The sequence below is a fragment of the Ursus americanus genome, chromosome 14 (genome assembly GCF_024610735.1).
Source record: "Ursus americanus isolate L20-20 chromosome 14, mUrsAme1.1.p, whole genome shotgun sequence".
NCBI lineage: Eukaryota > Metazoa > Chordata > Mammalia > Carnivora > Ursidae > Ursus > Ursus americanus.
The window spans coordinates 27,951,572-27,973,492 of record NC_142140.1 but is presented as its reverse complement, the minus strand read 5'-3'; the positions used below and the strand labels follow the sequence as shown (position 1 = coordinate 27,973,492).

Sequence of the window (21,921 nt, the reverse complement as noted above, 5' to 3'; positions counted from 1 at the left end):
CTTAGTCTGGAGTCGCTAGATACTGTGATTTTTCCTATCAGAAAATGGAAATCTGAATCAGAATCAAAGTCAGAAATCTAATTTTGAAATTCTGACAATAATCCAAGAAGGGAGGAATAAAATACACAAACTCTGGGCAGGCCAACATTGTTGAATCAAAACAAAAACATGTCTGCAGCTGCATACTCTCTGTTCTAGACTAAGGAAAAAAGCTGGTGTTTTGCTGGACCAAGATATATCATTTACAATTCCTGGCACTTCCCACCACTACCCTTAACTCCAATCAATCACCTGCTATTCTCATATTCAGTAGTATGTCCTGTCATTTATCAGAGGAGAGAAGACAGGAGGGGAGGATAGGGCAAATATACTGATTTGAAAATCTGAAACAAATGACCTGCATCAGCGATCTATAGTAAGCAAGAGATATAAAAATAACACTCAATTGTACTCCAAAAGAGGTAATGGAAGGACACACGGAAAAAGATATGGTTGTGCAACAAATGTACACTCTTTCTTTTTTCTTTTTTTCAAAATTTTTATTTAAATTCTATTTAGTTAACATGCAGTGCAATATTGGTTTCAGGAGCAGACTTTGGTGCTTCATCCCCTACATACAACACCCAGTATGTACATGTCTTCAATGGACTTGATTCAGGGAAGTGCAATAGGGCTGGCCTTGAACCAAGTCAGTTTTGCTGCTTCATAGCCCAGTTTCTCAAACTTAACTGCAAATCAGAAATATCTGGAGGGTTTACTAAACCCAGGAACTGCTGGGCTCCACCCCCAGAATTTCTGATAAACAGGTCTGGGATGGACCCCAAGACTTTTTATTTCTAATATCCTGGTGCTGCTGATGCTGATGATCCAGGAGCCATACTTTAAAAACCATGGTATTACTCATGTGATGTTGGGCAAATGACTTGACCTTGAAGTCACTCCACTTTTCTTTTAAATCTCCCGAGTCTCAGTCTCTTCATCTGTAAAATGGGGATAATAATATATATTCTACATCCCTCTGTGGCTGTTGCGTGAGGACCAAATAAGATGATGTATGTAACCGAAAGTATTCACCCTGGGAAGAACCATATAAATGAAAGGAAATGGGAGGCACAGTAGAAAGAACAGCATTTTTTATAATTTAAAAGATTTGAGTTCAAATCCTGAATCTGCATCTTCACTAGCTGTATCATTATTTTTAAGTTCCTTAACCTCTCTGCGGCTTTGTTTCCACATCTGCAAATGGCTCAAAAGACTGTTGGGAGGATTCACTGAGTTAATGATGCAACGCAGGCATGACGGCACTCTACACATGCCCATTGTTTCTACCAGAGTACTCCCCTGGCGCAAGGCCATGCCACTGGGCCACCTGGACCTCAGTTCTCCTGCTGCACTTAACAGCTCTATAGTGTCCTTCCCAGCCATGCAGTTCTATACGTACATGAAACATGTCTTGTACCAACCTGTAAATTCAAACCCAGTCTGCCCTGATGAGATGATAGTCCTCTATCTCCCTCTTCTCACCCCCTCACTATGTCACCCAACACACAGACGAACAATGATTTTTGTTGGCAGTTTTAGTGTATGCGCAATTTAGTGTTCCAAGTAAAAAGTATTTGGGAACCCTAGGGCATTTCATTCTGTACTTGTGCTTACAAGTTAAAGACTGTTTGAGTCATGTACACATGGGAGTACGGTTGGGGACTCACATCTATATTTCAGATAATCAGCTGTATAATATTGAGTGCTGATAAAGAATTAGGAAATTATGGATTTAAAAGCTTCATGAAAATCAATAAACCACTTTTTTCCCACTTTCTGTAGAAAGACAAGAGGCAGTAGGGAATAAATTGCCACCTCTAATTGGCAATAATCAAATTCAAAGACACCTAAGAAAAAGCATTCAGTACCTCAGGTGGTGGTATTAAAAAAGAAAGAAAGGAAGTTTCTGTGAAATTACACTGATGATTTTTTCACACATCAAGTGCCCTATATTTAACTGAATATTGCCTCTTCCAACTGCAAAATACATTTTGAAAACACTGTAATGTGACTATGTTGATCTGAACTGAGCAAAGTAAAACAAATTATCTGCAGTTAATTCACAGCAAGCCTTAATGATGCTCTAGAAAATTAATTTAGTCTTTACAAATCCTAATTAAATCTGCAGAAATTTGATCTATTCTCTTGGTCTCCCCAAGTCTAGGGCTATTATAAAATCCTTGTGGGGTTCTGAGCTTTAATAAGTTATGAATGATTCTCAAACTTCGGAGTGCATACGAAGCACCTGGGTGGCTCATTAAAATGCACATTTCATGGTGCACTCCACCCAGAGATTCTTTTTTTTTTTTCTGACACCACTGAGGCATATTTTACAGATCATATGATTGACCCATTTCAAGTGTACAATGAAATGATTTTAGTAAATTCACTAAGTTGCAGGACTATTATCATAAATTAGTTTTAGAACATTCTTATCTCCCTCAATAATGTCCCTCATGTCCATTTCTACCTCCTGCCCCAGGCAACACTAATCTAATTTCTGTTTCTAGAGACTTGCCTTTTCTAGACATTCTATATCAATGGAATCAAACAACATGTGTCTCTTGTGTCTGCCTTCTTTCACTAAGCAGAATGTTTTTGACATTCATCTAAATCAAAGCATATATCTGTAGTTTGTTTCTTTCAGTTACTGAGTAGTAACCCTTTGGATGGATGTACCACATTTTGTCTATCCATTTACCAATGGATACACATTTAGGTTGTTTCTATTTTTGGCTAGGAAGAATAATGCCGCTATAAACATTTGGAGAGCAAAATTTTATGCGGACATGTGTTTTCATTTCTCTTGGGTAGATATCTAAGAGTAGAGTTGCACTTTCCATGTGGTAATTTTATGTTTAACTTTTTGAGAAACCACCAAACTATTTTCCAAAGTGACTGCACCATGTTGTATTTCCCCTGCCTCGAGATTTGGGTCAATAGGTTTAGGTGATGCCAGGAATCTGCACACTGAACCAGCTTCCCAGGCAGTTCCAATGTAGCCAGATCAGATCCACTCCCTAAATTACATGTATGAAAAACAAACATGTAAGTAGAAGTTACAGAGAAATTTATTGACATGTGGCGCATTCTGCCACAGTCCCGGTCTGAATGGGTTCTTTCTTTGGGTGATGAAATCAACTAAAAAGGCTCCACTGCAACAAGAGGCTCTCTACCACGTAGCCAACAGGAGAGATGACAGGAAAGAAAATCTACAATTCATCAAATGATGCTAGATATTTCTCTCATAACTGCGACATGAGACGACAAAATTTTAAACTTTCTAAATTGCATAAGGTCTTTACAAAATCCTTGAGCACTGTTTTAAGATGGAAAATACTGCAAGATGAAATTTAGTAGGTGGTTCTTAAGGTTGCATTTCCTGAAGGAAAGCATGGGATCCTGGAGATGGGGAATCACTTGCTGATTAGCTGACCTATGCTTAGCAAGCTGTTATTTTAATAACGGCTCTGGGGGTGCAAGGAGGAAAGCAAGCTGATTGTGGTGCATCTAATTACCCACATCCTGCTGGCTGTGCCAGGAAACTTTCAAGGGTTTAGGGCTTTTTACCTCCAGGGAGAAAGACAGCACAACGTCTGATTTGGAGAGCTGGTTCTCACTCTCCTCGCCCATGTCGATGATGGAAGCATTGTGGCTGCGTTTGAGTTTCTGAAGCTTGAACTCGCCACCTTTGGACACTGGCATGCTCTCCAGGTTGGCCATGAGCAGGTTGACTGATGACTTCAGCTCCTCAATGTACATGTTTTCCATTTCTTTGGATACAAACTTGGGAAATTTGCGCTCCTTATAAAGAAAAAGAAAAATATGAGCAGAAGAGCAAATAGATACCTGATTTACATAGAAGGTTTTCATCTTACAGCCCAGAGTTATAATAACATCTACCACAAGTGAAATTTTGCTCAGATATTATGGCATTGTCCTAGAAAAATGTTCAACCTAGTTGAGTAGATAGCTGCCTGCCTCCTAGTTATTTACAATCCCTAACAGCTAAGAGATATATACATAAATATATAGTAAGAAAGAGTCAAATGTTTTATTATAGTTCAATTTTTTCCCCAGTTTTCTCCAGCAAATTTGATTTGTGGAAAGAAAAATGGGGTGATATTTTTTAAATCTGGTTTTGGTCGAAACAGTTTTTCTTTTTAGCAAAATGCAATCAGTTGTTTTTAAGTTTGGAGACAGAAAGACACCCTATTTCTGGATACGTATAGAGATTTTCTCACATGAATAATTCAAGAGGAGCTCATTTGAGATGTTTCAAACATAGCCTGTAGCTATTTCTAAAAGGAATAGTAGAAAGAATAGTTACTGTTTTCAAGAAAAATTGAAAAAATTAATGAAGTGATGAAAAACATGATTAAAATTCTTTAGAAAAGAAGATAAAGCAATTCAGTATCATAACTGACCTCAATTTTTTTCCTTCCTTGCTTATACATTCAGTTGTAATAGCAACATGCTTTAATTATGCTGTTCTTTATACCTCTAAGTTGTCCAAGTGCCTTAAATATACTTTGGATTAATCACCTTCTCAAAGAATCATTTCCCACTTGAAACATAAACTTGCCCTCCTTAGCCATGGTCCATACTGATCAGGTTGAGGGGCAAGCCACATCAATTTGACTTTTTTTTTTTTTGCAAGTGATAGAAAAATTCAACTTGCAGCTGGCTTAAACAATGAAGGGAATTTATTGGTTTGAAATGTCCTGGGGTAGACCAGCTTCCAGCGAGGATGGAATCACGACTCAGATGATATCACAACTGAATTTTTCTCCCAAATTTTGGTTTGGGTTCCTTTGGGTTGGCCCAATGCTCAGTCTAGCTCCCCTTAATGGCACTGAAAGGTTGCACCTGTAACATCACATCATGTTATCTAAAGGAAGGGTGAATATCTCCTCTTGTAATGTCTTTTATCCCAAAATTCTCACCCAAAGTCTGATTTATGTACATACACTGAACCACCATTTATGGCTAGTGATACATTGTGTTGAGTTGCTTAGGCATGAGTTATTTCCTCCATCCCTGTGGCTGAGCGTGTAGAATTCCACCTGGATCACATGGGACGTGAATTGGTTTGCCAATTCTGGGTGGCAAAAAAATAAGATGTGGGTAGTACATGGGCACCTGACCCAAATCAACCAACTAATTCAATTAAGTGGCCAACAGTCAACCAGATTTACTGTCTCAAGCAAATGAACTGAGAGATATTGAGATTGCAATTAGCAGTGGAGCCGAAATCGCAAGATCATGTAGACTCATGGGTAGCTGCCATATTGGAATAGGTGAAAGAATAAGACACTTGACAAAGAGAGAGAAAGAGGTAGAGAGAGGATAGAAGTAGAGACTAACAGAGGGAGGAAAGAAAGGCAGGAAGGCGGGAGGAAGGGAAGAGGAGAAAAGAAGCTATTTAGAGTCACAGAAAGGAGCTCTGACTTTCATTGGTTTTCTAAATCCCATAAAGCCCACCTATTTCTCCTGTTGGCTCTGAGATTCTTTTGTTTTCCTTTCAATAACTCTCCCCACACATTAGTTAGCTATGTTAGTTAGCTATAGTTGCTACCATATAAGTTTCACTAAAATTCATATAGTAAATCCTCTGTATAGAGCTTGGAGATGCCTTTGTGCTACGCCAGTCTTCTTCCTACCTAGGGGCGTCATAAGCATTCCCCTTACTCCTTGCCTCCCTAGGTAATTCTCAGCCATCTTGTCATCTTCTACATTTCAGCCTCAAAATTTTATTTCCCTAGGTTGAATCCCCTTATTCTACTTTCTTATAATACCTAGTTCAACTTCTTGGTAACACTTATTATAATTAATGGAAAATGGTGACATTTATTTATTGTTTATCTTTCCTGCTGGGCCATGATGTCTGTCTTGATACCCTCGGTGAATTCTTACTCTCTAGAATATCATCTTTGGCACACAGTAAGTATTTAATACATATGAGTCAAGTGAATCAATGGATGGCTTGTCAAAATGTCCATATTAAATATCAATACATCTAAAACTCAGTCATAGTTCTGAAAGAACAGTGAGATTCTGCTTCTCCATGTAAATGAGCACAGTGGTCTGAAATCTACCCAGGAACCTTTGAGTACTGGTTCCTTCTGGAGCCTATTAGTATAATCACTTCCTGCTTTATGGTTGGCCTCAGCCCACCATGTGGTGCTTTCTAAACACACTGTGGGTGAAAGTAAGAGGAGAAGCAGGAGGGACACCTCTGAAATAACATGATAGGTTGATGAGCACAATTAGAGCTAGTAATGATTCAAGGCAAGAATCTTACTTCTTCAAAACTTTGGCACAGTGGGCTTCCTTTTGCTTATCATTCTTGGACTCAATCCAGGATAACTGTGTGCCTTAGAGACTTGGGTAAACTTTATGAAAAAGACCATGGAGATGTGAGGACTTGGCTGCTGGTCCACCATCACTTAGAAAATATTTACTACCACCAGCACTATGTCTGGTTTAGTGTTAGGCACTAGGGGGGGATCATGATGAAAGGATGTGGATTGTTCCACTGAAGCTTACAACCAGTGGGAAGAAAGATCTATTGGGGAAACATCAAGGCAGATGCTGTAACAGCAGTGTATGAGACATGACCTCTTGCTGAGAGAATCAGGAGTGGCTTTCCAGAGGAGGTGATCCTTGGGCTAAGAGTCTGATGGATGAAGAAGAGTTTGCCACCAGGTTGAGTTGGCTGGGACAGGATCATTGTTCTTTTATCCTTTCCATGGAAAATATACAAGCAACCATGAATCCAAGAAGGTCTGTACTACTGTACATGGCCGCAAAATATCCCCTCATCTCCTTTTGAACATGGCCCTTATTGAGAGCAAAGGGAAGACAGAAGTTAACTCATGGTCAAAAAATGGTCCCCAAGGCCATGTTAGAAGATACCAAGCAGGCTACACACCAGCAGCCTGAGGTATGTTACACTGACCTCTATCCTTCTTATGTTGGGGCTCAAACCTCTTAACTACATGGGATACTTGGGAAACTGGGTAAGTGGCATCTCTCATTTTTTACTGGCAGCTGCCGGCCTTGCAGTTGCCATGGAGATGAAGAGAAAAACCATCATGTCTGTGAAGTGGATTCTTTCCTGCCAATCAGCAAAGAAACCTTACCATCAAGTGCAGTCCCTTTTATCACACCCATCTTTAGGACTCACTCAATTCCTCTTAACTCCATAGTCTTGAGGTTTTGCAAGAAGACCCAGTGGTTATAGACAATAACACTTTAGCCCAGAGTTAGAGTCCAACAAACTTTATGCAGCAGATTTTGGAAAAATCCAAAGAATGATCACTCCTCCCAGAACTTACACAGTTCCTAATGACATCATAAAAAGAGGCTCATAAAACTGAAGTCTGCAAGGGAAAACAAGGACATTTTTCTGCCCTGGGTACTAAAGCCTTGAGAAGAAATAGCATTCTGTCAATCGAGGCTGAGGTTCTTGAGGGGAGTTTTCAGCAGCAGACCCATTACAAACACATTTCAAAGCTCAAGTTGTGCCAAAATAAGGAAAATGTAGTCTTCCATCTCAATTGCTACTTTCCCAGGCATAAAAGTAAATTAGCCTTGACAAAAACATTGTTTATTCATATTGCTTTATGAAAGACACAGCATATGGGTGGACAAAGTCTTCCAAAGAAAATCTCTACTGTCCATTTATTTTGTTTTGGACTGATAACATTCCTCAATGGGGATGGCCTCCCAAGGACAATTCCTAACAGGGTTATTTATGCTCAGCCACACTGAGTGATTTTTTTGGAACATCTTGAAAAATAGCATTTGAAAGTGCTAACAGCTCTGTCAGCCATCTACTTTTCTTTTCTGTCTTTGCATTTTTCTCCATAGAGGATGAAGTGGGTACATGTAAAAGCTGACAAAGATACCCCCACTCAGATAGAGGATCCTTAGACTCTAAAGGCTCAAATGACAAACTGATAGATGATCAGAAGGAAGATGTGGCAGAGGGATACTTTCTAGACACAAAGCTCACCGACAGTGTTGCTCTTATCCAAAACAATCTCTCAAGCAATTCCTGGACTCCTATCATGTGTCAGGTGGTGTGGATGTTAGAGTGAAAGAGTGGATGAAAGAGTCACCCAAGAGGCAACACTATTGGGTGAAGGGGAATGCCAGCAAATGATCAAGTAGACAGCACGTGACACACGAACAGGCATGTACAGAGTACAAAAGGCACCAAGGAATCTTATCCAGTCCATATGGGTGAAATCAACTTGACTTTGAATCCTGGGTCTATTTCCTATTAGTTGTGTGACTTTAGACAGGTTTCTTCACCTGTCTGAATTTTAGTTTCCATATCTGAAGTGGAGAGTTATTGTGAAGCATGAAGGTAATAACAAATATCAATACTTTTTGACTATGTATTTGTAAAATCAGCACATGCATGCTATATATATGTATATACACACACATATATACATATATACATACACATATACATACATGCATGCACACATATCCATATCTATTTATATCAGGCACCATGCTACCACCACCACTAACAATAACATAGCAATAATAATGATGGTGACTATCATAAAGACCATGATGCTACTTGGCACTTACAATTGTTAATTGTGTCCTGGGCACTAAGCTAAGCTCTTTACATGCTTTCCCTCATTTAATTCTTCCAACTATTGAGGCTAGTGCTGTTATTTAATCCCATGTTCTGGAGGAAAATGATATAGAAGTTAAATCAACGATTAGTAGAATTTAGTTTGAAACCTAGAGCCCCCGTTTTTACCTACCATATGATAGGGCAGAACTAACTGGCCCCAAATGGCAAAGAACCAAGGTAAACCCTATTGGGCCCCTAAGCATGGCCCACCCTCTGCATCACTTCATCTCAGTGTTCAGCAGAGGACTAGGGAAAGCCAAGCCCTCCACAGCACTGAGTGTTCCACTATTACCAGTCAACGTGGACTGTGTAATGGTGGGTGGGCATGGGGTAAAGTGCAGGGAGTGATGAGGGAAAGGTAGGCATGTTAAATGAGAGAAAGAAGGTCTTGGTAAATAATTTGTAAAAATCAGCATCACACACATTAGAAGGTATTTTGGGCACAGGTATGATAGCTTCCAGCATTGGCTTCTTTACCTAAACCCATCTTGGGGCACCTGGGTGGCTCAGCTGTTAAGCTTCTGCCTTCGGCTCAGGTTATGATCCCAGCATTCTGGGATTGAGCTCCGCATCGGGATCCCTGCTCAGCGGGAAGCCTGCTTCTCCTTCTCACACTCCCCTTGCTTGTGTTTCCTCTCTCACTGTCCCTCTTGGTCAAATAAATAAATAAAATCTTAAAAAAAAAATAACCCCATCTTTAAGTGGTTTTGTGTTATTTAATGAACTTCAGAGGATCTCCTCAGCATTTAGATTTTTTTAAAAGATTTTATTTATTTATTTGAGAGAGAGAGAGCAAGGGAGAGAGCACGAGGGGAGTGGAGGGGCAGAGGGAGAAAGCAGCCTAATGCGGGGCTCCATCCCAGGACCCTGGGATCATGACCTGAAGCTGAAGGCAGATGCTTACTTAACCAACTGAGCCACCCAGGTGTCCCAGCATTTAGATTTTTGCTTAAACTCAGATTTTCCTGGGTTGGTAACTACCTGCAAAGGTCAGACTCAGGGAGATGCTCCCTACACACATTCTTCCAGGTAAAAAAAATCTAACTAAACATTTGTGTGCTTGGACACTGCTTCTTCATGACTCAGGTACAAAAAATTAATTTGTAAGTTGCGTGGGGCAGGGGCGAGTAGTATCATTCTCTGGCTGGAGAAGATTTCATTTTTATCTGATTTTTGGCAATGCATGGAATAGAACCTTTCCATCAGGGAAATATTTGGACATTATTTCCTTCCTGGATCATATTCTCATCAATGTTTGCCAGAGGTATGAGATAATTTTGCTCTGCAGAGACAGGAGTTTAAATGGCAACTCCACATTTACCTGATAGTGTGAAAAACCAATGGTGTTTCACTCCCAGACCTCTGCCATGAATACTACAAAAGCTGTATTATTTGTCTCATATAACTAGCTCACAAATTTTGGAATTTTACCTCAAAATGTGGCCAAAAGAATTGGCAAATACCACAGTACCACTAATGCTACAATCTGTCTGTTTAAGCTCCAATGTCAACTTCTGATCACACAATTTAAATAACTTAGACTTAATTCCTAGGTGAAATTTGGGGACATTTTAATATCAATATGAGAGGATTTGGGAAAATGTTTGAACAGGGATTAAGAAGTCTTTTCTACAACATTAAAAAAAAGGCATTCAGATCTCTTCATGGAACATTTTTTTTGGACGGGGGGGGGGCAGAAGGAGAGAAAGAGAGAATCTTAAGTAGGCTCCATACCCAGCATGGAGCCCAATGCTGGGCTTGATCTCACAACCCTGAGATCATGACCTGAGCCAAAATCAAGAGTTGGATTAGCTTAACTGATTGAGCCACTGAGGTGCCCCTGTTCATGGAACTTTAAGATAGGACGTCTGATGTTCACAGTGAAGGCTCATGCAGCCATCTCTGTCTGATGATTGTGGCATGTGGGTGTGACTAATTGACAGATTACAGCACAGGATTTCAATGGAGGAAAGCAGCTCTGCATTTGCCTCCCTTCGCTCCTAGGAAGAAAGGAAAAACATATGCCTTTTATAAGCATGTGATGATGACAATGCTGTCAGCAGAAATACCAGGGTCCTTACAACCTCTTTTTCAGATTCCAAGGAAGTCAAATCAGAAAGGATGCAGAATTCCAGGAGCCAGTTCTGCCTGATGGTATTGCTTCATTTGGCCTTCTGGATAAACTAAAGGAAATGTACAGTAAATTTTAGTGGAAGAGAGAAAATACCTCCCTGGAGGGGCAACCATCAGTGAGAGAGAGACTCCTGTCCTGGTGTAACTTCCTGCCTGTCATCTGACTACTCAAAAAAAGAGCATGACACTCAGAATCAGAGCACTCAGCTTTCTACTTACTGGCTAAGTGAACTTGGGGACATCACTTAAACTCTTCAATGTGCCTAAACTAAGAAGATTTATTGTAATTCCCTGGATTGTTTATCACAGGTCTAAATGAGAGTTTACGTGAAATTGTACAGCCAATGCCCAAAACATATAATAAAGGCCGATGAGCAGAGAGAGAGAGAGAGAGAGGCTAGGAAGAGGTAAGGTGCAGGCCTGGTTGAAAGGCATCTTGAATCTCTGGATTGGGGTGATGGAAAAAATGAGGACCTGTATTTGTGAAGGCATTTTTTTATTGAAGTATAGTTGACACACAATATTATATTAGTTTCAGGTATACAACACAGTGATTCAACATTTATTAACATTACAAAGTGATCACCATATAAATCTAACTACCATCTGTCACCAAAAAAGGTTATTACAATATTATTAAGTATATTCCCTATTGTGTACATACACCCTTGTGTCTTATTTATTTTATGACTGGAAGTTTATACCTTTAAATTCCCTTCCCCTATTTTGCCCAGACCCCACTTTCCCTCCCAAGAACCACCAGATTGTTCTCTGTATCCATGAGTCTGTTTCTGTTTTATTTTGTTTGTTGTTTTTTGATTCCACACATGTGACATCATATGATATTTGTCTTTCTCTGTCTGACTTATTTCACTTATTAAATACCCTCTAGGTCCATCCATGTTGCCACAAGCCGAAAGCTCTCACTCCTTTTTTAGGGTTGAGTAATATTCCATTGGATATATATACCATATCTTCTTTGTCCATTCATCTACTAATGGACACTTGGGTCGCCTCCCTATCTTGGCAATTGTAAATGACGCTGCAGTAAACATAGAGGTGCACATACTTTTTCAAATTAGCATTTTTGTTTTCCTCAGATAAATATCCAGAAGTGGAATTGTGAGATTGCATGATAGTTCTATTTTTATTTGTTTTGAGGAACCTCCATACTGCTTTCCATAGTGGCTGTAACATTTTTCACTCCCACCTGTAGGACACAGGGTTCCCTTTTGCACACATCCTCACCAACACTGGTTATTTCTTGTCTTTTTGGTGACAGCCATTCTGACAGGTGTGAGGTGTTATCTCATTGTAGTTTTGATTGCATTTCCCTGATGCTTAGTGATGTTGAAAATCTTTTCATGTGTCTGTTGGCCATCTGTGTGTCTTCGTTGGAGAAATATCTATTCAGGTCCTCTGCCCTTTTTTAAATTTGGATTGTTTGGTTTTTTTGAAATTGAGCTGTGTGCGTTTTTTAAAAAATTTTTTTTGTTTTATTTTTTTAATGTTTTTAATTTATTTTTTTAATAATATTTTTAAATTATATTATGTTAGTCACCATACAGTACATCCCTGGTTTTTGATGTAAATTTTGATGATTCATTAGTTGTGTATGAGCTGTGTGAGTTTTTAAAATAGGTTTTGGATATTAATCCCTTCTCAGTTATATCATTTACAAAATCTTCATTCAGTAGGTTGTCTTTTTGTTTACTGATGGTTTCCTTCACTATGCAAGTTTTTTAGTTTGATGTAGTCCCATTTGTTTATTTTTGCTTTTGTGGCCCTTGCTTGAGGAGACAGACCCAAAAAATATTGCTTAGACTTATGTCCAAGAGTTTTCTGCTTATGTTTTCCTCTAGGAGTTTTATGGTTTCTGGTCTTATATTTAAGACTTTAATACATTTTGAATTTATTGTTGTATATGGTGTAAGAAAGTGGCCCAGTTTCATTCTTTTGTATGTAGCTGTCTGGTTTTCTGAACACCATTTAGTGAAGAGATGGTCTTTTCCCCATTGTATATTCTTGCCTCTTTTGTTGAAGATTAATTGACCATATAAGCGTGGAGTTATTCCTGGGCTCTCAAACCTGTTCCACTGGGGGCGCCAGGGTGGCACAGCGGTTAAGCGTCTGCCTTCGGCTCAGGGCATGATCCCGGCGTTCTGGGATCGAGCCCCACATCAGGCTCCTCTGCTGGGAGCCTGCTTCTTCCTCTCCCACTACCCCTGCTTGTGTTCCCTCTCTCGCTGGCTGTCTCTATCTCTGTCGAATAAATAAATAAAATCTTTAAAAAAACAAAACAAAACAAAACTGTTCCACTGATTCATCATGTGTGTTTTTTGTGCCATACTGTTTTGATTATTATAGCATTGTAGTATAGTTTGAAATCAGGGAAAATGATACCTCCATCTGCACTCTTCTTTTTTTTTCTAATTTTTTATTATGTTATGTTAGTCACCATAGAGTACATCATTAGTTTTTGATGTAGTGTTCCATGATTCATTGTTTGCGTATAACACCCAGTGCTCCATGCAATACGTGCCCTCCTTAATACCCGTCCCTGGCCTATCCCAATCCCCCACTCTGCTTCCTTCTGAAGTCCTCAGTTTGTTTCCCAGAGTCCACAGTCTCTTGTGGTTCATTCCCCTTCTGTTTACCCCCCTTCATTCTTCCCTTCCTTCTCCTACCAGTCTCCCTGCTATTTCTTATGTTCCATAAATGAGTGAAACCATACGATAATTGTCTTTCTCTGCTTGACTTATGTCACTTAGCATAATCTCCTCCAGTCCTGTCCATGTTGTTGCAAATGTTGGGTAATCGTTCTTTCTGATGGCTGAGTAATACTCCATTGTATATATGGACCACATTCATTCGTCTGTTGAAGGGCATCCCGGCTCCTTTCACAATTTAGCTATTGTGGACAATGCTCATCTGCACTCTTCTTTCTCAAGATTGCTTTAGCTATTTGAGGTCTTTGTGGTTCCATACAAATTTCAGGATTATTTGTTCTAGTTTTGTGAAAAATATTATTGGTATATTGATAGATATTGCACTGAATGTGAGGACTGCTTTGGGTAGCATGGAAATTTTAACAATTTTTCCACTCCTTGAGCAAAGTATAACTTTCCATTTATTTGTGCCTTTCATCAATGTCTTAGTTTTCAGAGCAACAAGTTTAAGTTTATTCCTAGGTATTCTATTCCTTTTGATCCAACTGTAAGTGGAATTGTTTCCTTAATTTCTCTTTTGGATAGTTTGTTGTTTGTGTATATAAATTCCACAAATTTATGTATATTAATTTTGTATCCTGCAACTTTACTGAATTCACTTATTAGTTCTAATAATCTTTTGGTGGAGTTTTAAGGGTTTCCTATACACAGTATTATGTCATCTGGGAATAGTGACAGTTTTACTTCTTTCCCAATCTGGTTGTCTTTTATTTCTTTTTCTTGTCAGATTTCTGTGGCTAAGACTTCTAATACTATGTTGAATAAAAGTGGTGAGAGTGGGCATCCTTGTCTTCTTCCTCATTTTAAAGGAAAGATTTTCAGCTTTTCACTATTGAGTATGATGTTAGCTGTAGGTTTGTCATAGATGGCCTTTATCATATTGAGGTATATTCCCTCTGTACTGACTTTTTTGAGAGTTTTAATCACAACTGGATGTTGAATTTCGGTGAATGCTTTTTCTGCATCTATTGAAATGATCATATAATTTTTCCCTTCTTTTTGTTAATGTGATAGATCACACTGATTGATTTGCAGATATTGAATCATCCCTCCACTCCTGGAATAAATCCCATTTGATCATGCTATATGATCCTTTTACTGTACTGTTAAATTAAGGTTACTCATATTTTGTTGAGGATTTTTGTATCTATGTTCATCAGGGATACTGGCCTGTAATTTTCTGTTTTTGCAGTGTAGTCTGGTTTTGCTATCAGGGTAATGTTAATATATCACAGAATGAATTTGGAAGCATTCTTTTCTCTTTAGTTTTTTGGAATAGTCTGAGAAGGATAGGTATTAACTCTTTCTTAAGTGTTTGGTAGACTTCATCTGTGAAGCCATCTGGTCCTGGAGTTTTGTTTGTTGGGGTTATTGGATTACTGACTCAATTTCATAAATAACAATCAGTATATTCAGATTTTCTATTTCTTCTTGATTCAGTCTTGGAAGATTATATGTTTGTAGGAATTTATCCATTTGTTCTAGGTTGTCCCATTTGTTGACATATAATTATTTGTAGTAGTCTCTTATTATTCTCAGTATTTCTGTGGTATCAGTTGGAACTTCTCTTTCATTTCTGATTCTATTTATTTGAACTGTCTCTCTCTTCTTAATGAATCTGGCTAAGGGTTTATCAATTTTGTTTATTTCTTCAAAGAATTAGCTCTTAGTTTCACTGATCTTTTCTATCGTTTTGTTTTTAGTCATCATGTATTTCTGGTCTGATTTTTATTATTTCCTTCCTTCTGCTAACTTTAGGCTTTGCTCTTTGTCTAGTTCCTTTAGGTGTAAGGTTGGATTGTTTATTTGAAATTTTTCTTGTTTCTTGAGGTGAGTCTGTATCACTATAAACTTCTCTCTTAGAGCTGTTTTACTGTGTTCCATAGATGTTGGACTGTTGTGTTTCTATTTTTATTTGTTTCAAGGTATTTTTAAATTTCCTCATTGACCCATTGGTTGTTTAGTAGCATGTTGTTTAGCCTCCACATGTTTGTGGGTTTTTTTTTTTTTTTTTACAGTTTTCTTGTAGTCGATCTCTAGTTTCATATTACTGTGGTCAGAAAAGATACTTGATCTGATTTCAATCTTAAATTTATTGAGATGTGTTCTGTGGCCTAACATACATACTATCTCTCCTAGAAAGTGTTCCATGTACCCTTGAGAAGAATGTATATTCTGCTGTTCTGAATGGAATGCTTTGTATATATTCATTAAGTCCATCTGATCTAAGGTATTTTTTGAGGCCAACGTTTCCTTATTGGTTTTCTGTTTGGATGATCTCTCCATTGAGGTAAGTGGGGTGTTAAAGTCTCCAACTATTATTGTACTACTGTCCATTTCTCCCTTTACGTCTGTTAATGTTTGTTTTATGTATTTAGGTACCTTTATTTTGGGTGCATAAATATTTATAAGTGTTATAAATTGTCTTGTACTGATTCCTTTATTATTATGTAATGCCCTTCATCTCTTGTTACAGTCTTTGTTTTAAAGTCTATTTTGTCTGATATAATTATTGCTACATGAACTTTTTTTTAGCGTGAAATATCTTTTTCCATCCCTTCACTTTAAGTCTGTGTTTGTGTTTAGATCTGAAGTGAGTCTCTGGTAGGCAGCATACAGATGGGTCTTGTTTGTTTGTTTGTTTGAATCCATTCAGCTACTATATGTCTTTTGATTAGAACATTTAGTCCATTTACATTTAAAGTAATTACTGACAGATATGTACTTATTGCCATTTTGTTGACTGTTTTCTGGTTGTTTTTAATAGCTCTTCTCTCTTCCTGTCTTCTTCTCTTGCTCTCTTCCCTTGTGATTTTGTGACTTTCCTTATTGTTATACCTGTGTTCTTTTCTTTTTATTTTTGTGTGTGTCTATTACAGGTATTTGGTTTGTGGTTACTATGAGGTTCATGTATAACACCCTACATATATGGCACTCTATTTTAAATTGATGGTTGCTTAAGTTCAAGTATATTCTAAAAGTACAACATCTCCACCCCCATTTTGTTTTTGATATTATATTTCACATCTTACTATTTTTTTGTATCCCTTGATTATTTTAGGTCTGGATGATTTTACTACTTTTATCTTTAAACCTTCATATTAGCTATGTAGGTGGTTTATTCATTATGTGTACTATATGTTTACCTTTGCCAGTGAAATTTTTTTCTTTCATAATTTTCTTATTTCTAGTTATGAACTTTCTTTTCCATTTAAAGAAATCCCTTTAAAATTTCTTGTAAGGCTGATATGGTATTGATGAACTCCTTCAGCTTTTGCGTATCTGGGGAACTCCTTATCTTGTCTTCAATTCTGAGTAATAAAAATACTGGGTAGAGTATTCTCGGTTATAACTTTTTTCCTTTCAGCACTTTGAGTATATCATGTCACTCCCTGTCGATCTGCAAAATTTCTGCTTAAAAATCAGCTATAGTCTTATGGGGGTTCCTTTGTATGTAACTACTTGTTTTTCTCTTGATGATTTTGATTCTCTCTTTAACTATTTACACTCTGGTTATAACATGTCTTGGTGTGTCTCTTTGGGTTCATCTTAGTTGGGGCTTTCTGTGATTTCTGGACCTGGATGCCTGTTTCCTTTGTCAGGTTAGGGAAGATTTCAGCCATTATCTCTTCAAATAGGTTTTATGTCCCTTTCTCACTTTCCTTCTGAGACTCCATAATATTAAATGTTAGTATACTTGATGTTGTCTCAGAGGTCTCTTAAACTATTCTCATTTTTAAAATTCTTTTTTCTTCTTGTTGTTCTGATTATGTGATTTGCACTATCATATCTTCCATCCTTCTTCCATCATCGAATCTGCTGCTGAATCCCTTTGGCATATTCTTCATTTCATTTTTCATTTCAGTTATTGTGTTCTTCAGCTCTGACTGGTTCTTTTTTGTATTTTCTTTTTTTAAATTTTTTTTTAAAGATTTTATTTATTTATTTGACAGAGATAGAGACAGTCAGCGAGAGAGGGAACACAAGCAGGGGGAGTGGGAGAGGAAGAAGCAGGCTCATAGCAGAGGAGCCTGATGGGCTCGATCCCAGAACGCCGGGATCACGCCCTGAGCTGAAGGCAGACGCTCAACCACTCTGCCACCCAGGCACCCCTCTTTTTTGTATTTTCTATCTCTTTGTTGAAGCACTCACTGTGTTCATCCATTATTCTCCTAAGTTGGGTGAGCAAATTTATGATCATTACTTTGAACTCTTTATCTGGTAGATTGCTTATCTCCATTTCATTTAGTTCTTTTTCTGAGGTTTTGTCTTGTTCTCTCATTTGGAACGTATTCCTCTGTCTCCTCGTTATGCCCAATTTTTCTGTTTTATTCTATTAGACAGATCAGTCTCCCAGTCTTGAAAGAGTGGCTTTACGCAGAATGTGTCATGTGGGGCCCAGTAATGCAAACTCCCCATGTCACCTGAGTGAGGTGTCCCAGGGTTGTCCCTAGTGTGGGCTGTATACACTCTCCTGTTGTGGCTGGGTGACAACTCACTGTTGTGCAGGGCTGGCCCCATCCCATCTGGCTGTAAGGCCTGACTGTGAGTACTGCAGTAATGCTGCTTGGTGGGGTTATTGTCCTTTTGGCTGATAGGCCCTGCTGAGGTATAGGATTGTACAGGGCTCTCAGTGGGGCACATCCCCCGACACAGCAGTCTAAAGGGAGAATTCCACAATGGTGCCTACCAGTACCAGGATAAGCACAGCATAATGAAATAGGAAAATTGGCTGCAGCCAGTGTCTCAGTCCCCAGGGAGAGACTCAGCTGTCTCCTGCCTCACTAGCTGACATTCCAAGATTAGTAAGTGGATCTCATTCACCTGTGGTCTATGTGCTTTTCAATCTCGTGTTTTTGCACTGGTTTCCAGGTTGAGTGAGTCTGTGCTTAAGCCCCTTGATAGCAGTTTTGCTTTCTCTACAGTTCCATAGGTTTCCCTGTTGGTTTTCAAAGCCTGGTGTTTTGGGGGCTGATCTTCTGTGTAGGATCTAAGGGTTGAAGTTTTTGATGTGGAGCTCAAAGCTCTTCTCCTCAGCAATAATTTCTGTATTTCTGAGGTCCTTCTGATTGGCATGAAATGCTACATCTGGGGTGTGGTTTCTTCCTTAGTGAGACTGTGTCTCTGCCACTTCCACCCGTGTCAGTGCTGTCCCTTGTTGTGAAGGCCCTGCTCATCCAGTTTCTAGGCCCCCTTCAAAGGGGAAATTCCACATGCAGTTGTAGATTTGTTGTGTCTGTGGGAGGAGGTGAGCTCAGGATCTTCCTACGCCACCATCTTGCCTGTCCCCTATCCAGGAATTTCTGGTTATGATATTTACAGGAGCTGATGTTCAGCCATATGGGTTGAATAGCACACTGTCACTGAAATTCACTGTGATGCCAGAAATAGAAAAATCAGGGTTTGCTAAAAGAAGATAAGCTGGGGTGCTTTGTTTCAATATCCCTTCATGACCTAGCCAATATCTAAAATCTTGATATTTTGTTTAATTTTTAACAGATATTTCTCAATTTTCCTTAGTATTAGCCAGACTGGCTTAAGCAAAGAGAATTTATTTGTCTCAGAATCCAACTAAACTGAGGGAAAACCAGTTACACAGTTGAGGCTCGAGAATAAGCACAACCAGGGACTTGAACATCCTGAGGATCTCAGTATATTTCCTGTCTCTCTCTCTCTTTGTACATTGACTTCATTCTTTTATCTCCTTTTCCCTTCACGGAAGACTTGAACACGACTGCAGACATCTTTCTAGCATGAGAGGATACAGCCCTGTTGGCCCACAGTCCACAGGTCCCAGGGCAGTAATTCACTGGTTTAGTTGCATCAGGCATCCATTTCTGGACCAATCACTCATGGTCAGGGCAGGCTGGAAATTGTGACTGGTTCCATGTGGGTAAAGAACACACTTCCAGGACTAACTAGCTGTGGCAAGGAGACCACTGGCATGAATAAACAACGAAGAAGAAGGTAGTCCATTTCTACAAGAACAGGAGATAATGATGGGCAGACTCTCTCATAGAAATCCTCAATACCCTAAATGTTCAGAGGATTTTCCATATACTTTGAAATTACTCTCTATTCTCTACAAATAATGACCAAGATTCACTCTAATTGGCTATTTCATTATGTAAGAAAGTCTAGTTCTAAGTTGTCAATAATATCCAACTTGGTATCAGAATACCTAATGGTATGGGCCGTGAGAAAGAGTTTTTTGGTCTACTATTGTTCACAGATGAGCAATTGGGCTCACTATATAACAGTTGTTCATTCATGGTCTTTTAAAAATTGAAATTACACTAGTTCCTTAAATTACCATGTGAAGCCTCAAAATAAACAACTAAAATAAAGGTGCCACGAGCTTGTCTTTGAAGTATGTGTGGGGTGTGTGCTTGTGTGTGTGATTTTCTTCAAATGGGATGAATACTTATTAGTTGGGGATGTAATAATTGCCTAAAGGCAGAGAATGGACCAAATGACCTCCATTTTCTGGATAATCTGCTGAGGAGACACTGAGTTTACAGAAGTAAATTCTGAAGTCTTATTGATGTTTTTTCCTTCCTTAAGCAGGATTTTCAAACATAAGAGCCTTTTACACTACCTTTCGGCAAATTCATAACTGCATATTATTTTTAGCCAACAGAATGACTCTACTATAAACTTTGAGGATGTCCAAAAACAAGATGCAAAATATTTCAATAAAGCTGCTTAAGCACAAACGGAGATTTTTGAGCTTTTTGGAATCTCTTTTTGGTTTCTCTTCTAGTGGAAGTCCTTCCCACATGTCCAGGTCCTGAGATACTTCTTTCCATGAAGAGAAAAGTTGGATGCCAAGCTCTGCTAACTGCCCATCCTCCCTACCATCTCCTATAGTCCCCTACCCTCAGAGGCACACATGTTCTGTGGTTACCATAGGAACTAGTAGGATCTAATTATTTAAAATTTTGATATTTTGTTCTCCATGGATTTTTGCATTAATTTTGATTAAAAAATATTTCATTAAAATGTTATTTATCTTGCTTACTGCATTTCTGGCCCCTTGCTTTTAAATTTTGTACCTTATGTGAGTGTCTTACCCTCGTTGCAGGCCTCATATTTAGACAGACTTAAGAGTCTAGTGTAGCACCTTAACAAGTACCTATTATGCTCAGTCTTGATTTTCCCACCTCTAAAACAAAAATGATAACTGAATATCCTTATAGGGCTGTTTGAAGGATTAAATGAGAAGGTACATGTAAAGCATTTAGTATGTGTGAAACGGAATCAATATTCAGTGAATATAATTAGCATTACTACTATCAATAATAACACAAGTGACAGCAAAAGCAGTAATAGTAGATAACACTTAGGTTCAGTCATCAATAGTAAGACAAAAGCCCAACTCTAGAGAAATCCTTTCTACTGGGAGGCTCAGACATGAAAAAATATAGTCACCATTCAATGAACTGTTGTAATAAAGGTTTATATGTGATATGAAGAAAGCATGAGAGTGAGAAGAACTAGCTTAGCTCTTAGAGAAGGGGTTTTAAGTTCAGTACCAAAGGCTGAGTAAGAGGGTTTGCTAAATGGAGAAGAAAAGAAAGATCACTCCAGTGGGTACAAAGTTATTGAGGCTGGAAAGGGCCTGCTAGACTACTCAGAGGGAGACGTTCTCTGTAGCTGGAATGGGGAATTCTGGTAGGAAAGTTGTGGGAGGCAAGCCTTATAAGAAAGAATCTAGTCTGTGGAATAAGAGACTGGAATATCATTCTCAAGAGGTTAGATTTTGTTCTGGGGACAGTGGAGGATTCTACTGAAGGATGTTGAGGCTCTGTTTTTGAGACGTTCAAGCATGAGGTTTAGAAAGGCAACTGTGTGAAGGATAGACAGGCGAGGGGCTGGAGTGGAGCCAGGGATACCCACTAGGGGGCTATTGTAAGATCCAGGCAAGGAGGATGAGGGCCTGAATCAAAGCACCAGCAGTGGTACTGGAAAGCAGTCAAGAGATCTGAGCCATATTTCACAGGCAGAATCAATGACCTGGGTGGCTAACTGAGTGTAGGATGCTATAGGAAAAAGGAGAAACTGAGAATGCCTAGGAGGTCCCATCCATAGTAACTGACAGAGAACATGTGAAGAGGAATCAATGTAGGTAAGTATGTATGGTGGGAAGAAGATAAGGAGCTAGATTTCAAACACATTTAACCTGAAATGCAGGGGAATATCCAAGAGGACATGCTCAATAGACCACTGGAAATATAAGCAAGGGACTTGGGAGAAAGGGGAGGCTGGAGTTTGTGTATTGATTGAAGCATAGAAAATATATGTGCTATCTCTGGGACAGCTGCCCTGAGAAAGAAGGGTTGAGGGCCCAAT

General features: G+C 38.8%; 1 protein-coding gene across 1 annotated transcript in view; it reads right to left on the bottom strand.

Annotated features, from left to right (window-relative positions):
- CADPS (calcium dependent secretion activator) overlaps positions 1-21,921 on the bottom strand; it is a 799,713-nt gene that overhangs the window by 233,293 nt on the left and 544,499 nt on the right. The window contains exon 14 of the mRNA XM_087866885.1: positions 3,613-3,846. Coding sequence (XP_087723011.1) covers positions 3,613-3,846 — 234 coding nt within the window. The remainder of the gene's footprint in view (positions 1-3,612; positions 3,847-21,921) is intronic.